The 6,624-nt window shown below is 56.1% G+C and overlaps 1 protein-coding gene across 1 annotated transcript; it reads left to right on the top strand.

Moving 5' to 3' along the window:
• The first annotated feature begins 241 nt into the window (after positions 1 to 241).
• On the top strand, positions 242 to 799 carry LOC116846719. Its single transcript, XM_032820924.1, has one exon. The coding sequence runs from the start codon at positions 242 to 244 to the stop codon at positions 797 to 799; it is 558 nt and encodes a 185-aa protein (XP_032676815.1).
• The last annotated feature ends 5,825 nt before the right edge of the window (positions 800 to 6,624 follow it).

The raw sequence follows: 6,624 nt of genomic DNA, 5'->3' as shown, positions 1-6,624 counted from the left end.
CTCCCCGCGGCGGCAGCACGACCCGAGAGACCTGGTCGACCGTCGTGGGGAGGAGGGCGGCCAAGGCCAAAAAGGGCGGAACCACGGCTGGGGAGCAAACCACAGTTCCCAATCAAGGGCCCGGCTCCTCCCGTGGGAAAGAAGCCCCAGCGAAGGGAAATAAGGGAGGTCTACCACTTTCCCTCGCCCCAAACTAAAGCCGCCATCCCGGGCGGTTGTTACCATCACCTGCGTCCCCGGAATGGAATATACGCAGGTGATGAGAAAAGCTAGAGAGGAGGTAAGGCTGTCGGAGCTGGGGATCTCCAACGTGATCCCCAAGCGCGGCATTACGGGGTCGCTCATTTTGGAGGTCCCTGGCCCCGACAGCCACGATAAGGCCAGAGCCCTGGCCGACAAGCTGGCCGCGCTCTTTGTGGGGACCGACGGTGTTCGAATGGCTGTCCCCGCAAAGAGCGTCGAGATTAGAATTAAAAATCTCGACGACTCGGTGAGTGCGGATGACGTTAAGTCCGCAATTGCCGAGTCGGGAGAATGCCCTCCAGCGGAGGTCAACGTCGGGGCGGTGAGGCGAGCCCCCAACGGGCTTAACTCTTGTTGGGCCAGATGCCCGATGGGGGCCGCCCGCAAAATTGCCTCCGCTGGTAAGGATCGGGTGGACGGTGGCCCTGGTCGAGATTTTCTCGCCCCGATCCCTCCAGTGCTTCCGTTGCCTGGAGGAGGGACATGTCAAGTCCCAATGTCGGGGCGAGACAGATTGCAGCGGGATTTGTTAGCGTTGTGGGGGTCCGAGTCGTAAGACCCGGGACTGCGCGGCCAGGCCGACATGCCCAGTCTGCTCCGCTGGCAAAGATAAGCCGGTGGAACACAGGCTGGGCTCGGCAAACTGCCTGGCCGTTCAAAAGAAGAAGAAAGGGGCCGGGAAGGTAGCTGGAGCCAAGCTCTCGGCTACCATCACCCCATCCCCTCTACGAAGGTAGCATTGGCTCCCCAGCCTAAGGGGGCCCAACCCTCAAAACGGAAGGGACAATCGGGGGGTAATATGGCCCCCCCTCCTCACCCGAGGCCGGAAACCTGGGCTCTTGGATCACGGGGAAGGGAGAAAGAGGCCAGTAAAGCGACGGCGCCGAAAGGTGTCAAGAGGAAGGGCCGATTGAGATCATTGTCGGTGGATGGGGGCAAGAAGAAAAACCCCCCACCCGCCCCCATGGAGGTCGACATGGAGGAGATCGGTAGCCAGCGATCACAATCATAATGGCTACCGTCCTCCTCCAACCAACCTGAATCACGCCCGCCGTGCCCAAGACCTCTTGTGCCACACTATGGCGGAGCGTGATTCAAGCCTGACTGTGGCCATCAAACCCCACCACATCCCCCTCAACGACCTCCGCTGAATGGATCGTCCGGGGATGCCGGCAATGGTGGGTAAGGTGGCCATCATTAGGAGGTTTTCAAAAACCTCCCCGCCGGCGCGTTGCGTCTACGCCGGCGGGGAAATAGTGGCAGTCGAGGGGGGTCCATTGCGGTGGTCGGAGTATACGCCTCGCCCGCGCTGAGCCTCGCCGAATTTGGGTATCTATTGGACGGGGTGGAGGAGGTCATAAGAACCAAGTGCCTCCCCTGACCCATCCTGCTCGCGGAGGACTTTACCGCCAAATCCAGGCTATGGGGTTCCCCGCGAGCGAATGCGAAGAGCGAGACTCTCGCGGGCTGGGCGGCGGGTCTTGGCCACTGTTTATTAAACAGAGGCCACATTAGCACCTGCGTCCGGCCGCAGGGGAAGTCGATTGTTGATCTCACTTGGATCAGCCCCCCTGCAGCTGAACTGATGAGATCCTGGCGGGTGGCGACGAAGTTGGAAACACTATCGAACCACCTCTATATAAAGGTGGTCCTGGTCGCCACCTCCAGAGAGGTGCTGGTCTGCCGCCAGGCTTTGGAAGACACCCGGCCGAAGCGATGAGCCCTCACTCGGCTGAACACGGACGAGCTCAAGTCGGTTGTCCTCGCGGCGACCTGGGATCAGGAGGAGCGCGACCTCCTGACCCGGGAGAATATAGAGGAGTCGGTCGCGAATCTCGGGGCACTGATGGAGAGAGTCTGCGATGCCTCCATGCCCCGAGCGCGACCAGTCCACCTCCGGGCCGCCTATTGGTGGACGGCAAAAATAGCCTCCTTGAGGAAAGAGGCCGTCCGCCTACGCAGACGCTTCCAGTCTGCGAGGCGGTCCGGAGATGCCGCGAGGACAGCAGCTGCACAGGGTGAACACCGTGCCGCACGGCTCGCCCTGTGCGCGGAGATCAGGGACTCGAGGGACAGGGCCTGGAAGAGTCTTCTCGGCGACTTCGATAGAGATCCGTGGGGGCGACCATATCACATCGTGTGGAACAAGCTTAAGCCATGCTCGCCCCCGATAACGGAGGAAATGGACCCCCAACGGGTGGAGGAGATAGTGGAGACCCTTTTTCCGGGGAACAACTACACAGTGCTCCCATACGAGGGTCCCCCCGCCGATTGGCACGACGAGTTGGGGATCACGGTCACCGAGATAACCCGGGTCGTCAAAAGGCTAGGGGGCAAGAAGGCCCAAGGGCGGTAGGGGCCCTGTTCCTTGAGGGAATCGGCAGCCGGCTGAGCCAGCCTCAAGGCTGGCGTCTTCCCCCAAAGGGGGGGGACGCCAGCGTCTGCTGGACGAGGTAGGCAAGATGCTCGAACGCATCATAGCTGACCGCCTCGTCCAGCAGCAACGAGGAGGTGGTCCAGACCTGAGCGAAACTCAATTTGGGTTCCGCGAGGGCAAGTCAACCGTAGACGCCATTCGGCGGGTACGGGCCCTCGCGGAGCAACGAGTGGCGGAGGGGGGAAGAAGTGTTTATGGCGGTGTCGCTAAACATCGTCAACGCGTTCAACACCCTCTCCTGGGACCGGGTAGAGGCGGCCCTCGTCCATCATAGGATGCCGTTCTATCTGGTCTCGATCGTTCGGGACTACTTCCGTGGCCGGAAGCTGGAGTTCACGATTCAAGGTGGACTCCAGCTTGGAAGGAAAATGCGGTGCGGGGTTCCACAGGGCTCAGTTCTGGGCCCACTGCTGTGAAACCTCGCATATGACCCCGTGCTTCGCACTGCCCTCCCCCCGGCAGTCGAGTGATCTGCTATGCGGACGATATACTCATGCTGACCGGGGGACAAGATTGGGGGGAAACAGCGGCCCTTGCGCAGGTCGCAGTCGACTGTGCCGTGCGCTCCATCCGGGGGATGGGGCTGGAGGTGGCGCCCCAAAAATCGGAGACCATCTGGTTCCACTATGGCTCCCGTGGGGCACCCCTACCCACCCGGATCCTGGTGGGGTCAGCCCGCATAGAGATGGGGCTCACAATATCTGGGCCTCATCCTAAATGGCACCTGGGGATTCGGGCCACACTTCGAAACCTTAACCCAGATTGGACAGGGCGGCCAACGCCTTAGGTGGCCTCCTGCCCAATATCGGCGGTCCTAACACGAGGGTTCGGCGGCTCTACGTGAACACGGTGCATTCAATGGCCCTTTATGAGGCCCCAGTGTGGGCCGGCAAGGCGATGGCGGACCGGCGCATCAAAAGGTTGATGCACCGGTCGCAGCGCTGGATGGCCATTCGCCTCGCCAGGGCCTACAGGACCGTGTCTCACGCGGCCGCCACGGCTCTCGCTGGGGTGATGCCTGCGGAGCTCCTGGCGCAAATGTACGCTGAAACGTACATGCGCATCAAGGGGCTCCGCAGTTCCGAGGAAGGAACCTCCGCGAGAGCCATAAACCTCGTGAAGAAGCAGGCCCGGCAGCGGGCCGTCCTACGCTGGAAACTCTAGCTGGACAACCCGCGGACGCCGGGCCGACAGACCGTCGATGCCATCGGGCCCTGTCTGCAAGATTGGCTAGACAGGGCCCACGGCGAGCTGACATTCCGATTGACGCTCACCGGACATAGTTGCTTCGGAGTGTACCTGCGGTTGATCGGAAAAAAGTGCACGGCGGCCTGCCACCACTGCGCGGGCGACCAGGACTCGGCGCAGCACACGCTGGAATTCTGTCCGGCGTGGGCAGACCAGCGCCGAGTCCTGACTGAGGTTGTGGGGACGAACCTCTCGCTCTCGAGCATAGTTTGAGCATAGTCCTGCGAAGATGTAATGTTGCGAAAGAAAAAGGCCGAAAAAATCAGGAAGGGGAAGGTTGCCCGTCCCGATAGCGAGGAGGAGGATGAGGACGGGGACGGAGGGGGCCAGCCGCCTAAGAGAAGGCGGAGATGGATCGGGAGACGGATCGGCCCTCCTTCCGTACCTGCACATAGGAAAGGCATCGGCTGACACCCAGTCGGGGGAATGGGTTGCCCGCCTCCAGGAGGTTCCACCCCCCCCCTCCCACATTGATGGTGGGGTTAGGCTAGCCGAGCAGGTTGAGCAGCAGACAATAGCTTGCTAGATCGGGATGGGTCGCCGGTCTGGGGCGGAATTAACCGTTTGGGAATCCCGCTCCGGACACCTTGAAACGGGGCAGTGGGGGCGTTTCTTCTTCTTTTTGCCCTCCCCCAATGAGGAATGTCAGGGTAATTGATAGGTCGGTGGAGGGGGGCGACGCGTTACTGTATCGGTGCGCGACGCCCCCCCCCCCCGAACGGGATGGGTTCTCGGTCCGGGGTGGGAACATTTCTCCCGCCCCGGGCGACTCGAAACGAAGCCGGGGTGGGGGTGGATATCCACTCAATCTCTCCCACAGAGAAATGAGCCTATAGGGCCGGCGCACAAAGTTACCGTGCACCGACCCGGGGGCCACGAGGGAGGTCGGGACCCGGGTAGGGACCCGGACCCCGGCGCCAACCTCCCCCCCCCCCTCGTAGGGCGGTGCGGAGATGGGAAAGCGGATCGCCCTCCTCCGCAATCAAGGGACGGACCGGGGAAACATCTACCCCCGGTCAGGCCGAAAATTGGTCGCGGTGGGGACACCGCGGAAAAATGCTGCTGGCGATGCCCGCGATGTCCCCACATAACCGCCCGGAAAGGATCGCGGCAGGGGTTTTAGTGGGTAGGCCCCCTCTCTCTCTCGTAGAGGGGGAGAGTCCCACACTACTCCCGAGGATTCCCTGACCCTCGGGGGTTCGTAACGCATTTCCCCTGCCTTACAAAAAAAAAGGTTTCGCCAAGTGTGAAGTTAGCCCCCCCAAAATTCAATGTTAAATAACTTTTTTTCTAGAGGTGTGCAAACGAAAATTCGACTTGTTTCGAAATATGCAAACAAAGATCTAATAATATCATACGTCAAACAATTTTATTTTGCAGTTATAAATTTCGGCAAGTGTGAGTTTGGCCTCCCCAAAGTTTAAAGTTAAATAACTTTTTTTCTAGAGGTGTGCAAACGAAAATTCAACTTGTTTCGAAATGTGCAAGCAAAGATCTAATAATATCATACGTCAAACAATTTTATTTTGCAGTTATAAATTTCAGCAAGTGTGAGATTGGCCTCCCCAAAGTTTAAAGTTAAATAACTTTTTTTCTAGAGGTGTACACAAACGAAAATTCGAGTTATTTCGAAATGTGCAAACGAAAATCTATCGATTACATGCATTGTGAGTCAAGTTTGAACAACTTGGAGGGCTAATGTGAAGTTAGCCCCTCCAAAATTGTTTTTTAAATTTCTTTTAAACTAAAGGTGTACAAACGAAAACTCTTGATGTGCAAACATGTGCAAACAATATGCAATCGTTTGAGCTAAAGAAAGTCTACTTTTTCAAATGTTGGGAGGTTAGTGTGAAGTTGTTTTTTCAATAACTTTGAAACTAGATGTAGAAACGAAAATTCTTGACATGCAAACATGTGCAAACGATGAGCAAACGAATTAGGTGTAGAAATTGTATTTTTTCGAATATTGGGGTCTAACTTCACGGAGCTCGTTCACACAATAACCTTGCATGTTTTTACAAATAGACTGTCAACAGACTGTCTTACACAACACGTTTCAGATTAGGTAACTTGCATTTAATGTGTACAAACGTTATAAAAGTGTGCATTATATACACTTTTCGACGTCATTTTGGCTCCAAATCCTTATACATTAAGTCTTAAAGTGCCAATACATGAGAGCGTTCCAGCGTCGAGCGTTAAAGCGTTAGCCAATCAACGTATCAGGTCCAGAAGTATACTTGTAGTTCTTGCGGAAAGTATCACGTTGATTGGCTACTGCTTTAACGCTCGACGCTCGATGCTCCCATGTAAAGGTACCTTTATAGATTGCGGTACTTTATAAATCTAGGGACTTTATCCGCTAACGTTTGCAACTGACATCTAACGAATATCGTGAACGGTTCATCCGTAGTTTCGAAAACAGTATTCTTGTCATCAATGGATAGAGTATCGTTCAGTGAAGAATCATGCGGTTGCTCGTATAGAGATGCTTTACTCGATGTAAAACATATCGGAGAATTGTCTAATCGTTTCCGTTTCGGTAAGGCCAACGCTAACGTGTCTGAATAATGCCACGACATGTCCAGTAAATTTCCACTTTTTGTCATATGCATCTTTTCTTCCGATTTTGATATCAAATTCTTTGCTTCGACGCTCATACTCATCGATGATCTCTCAGTTTTAACATCGACGTT

Source organism: Odontomachus brunneus, unplaced genomic scaffold, assembly GCF_010583005.1.
Source record: "Odontomachus brunneus isolate Ranch 3 - 2012 unplaced genomic scaffold, Obru_v1 Obru_scaffold_067, whole genome shotgun sequence".
Classification (NCBI taxonomy): domain Eukaryota; kingdom Metazoa; phylum Arthropoda; class Insecta; order Hymenoptera; family Formicidae; genus Odontomachus; species Odontomachus brunneus.
This window is presented reverse-complemented; position numbering and strand designations above follow the sequence as displayed.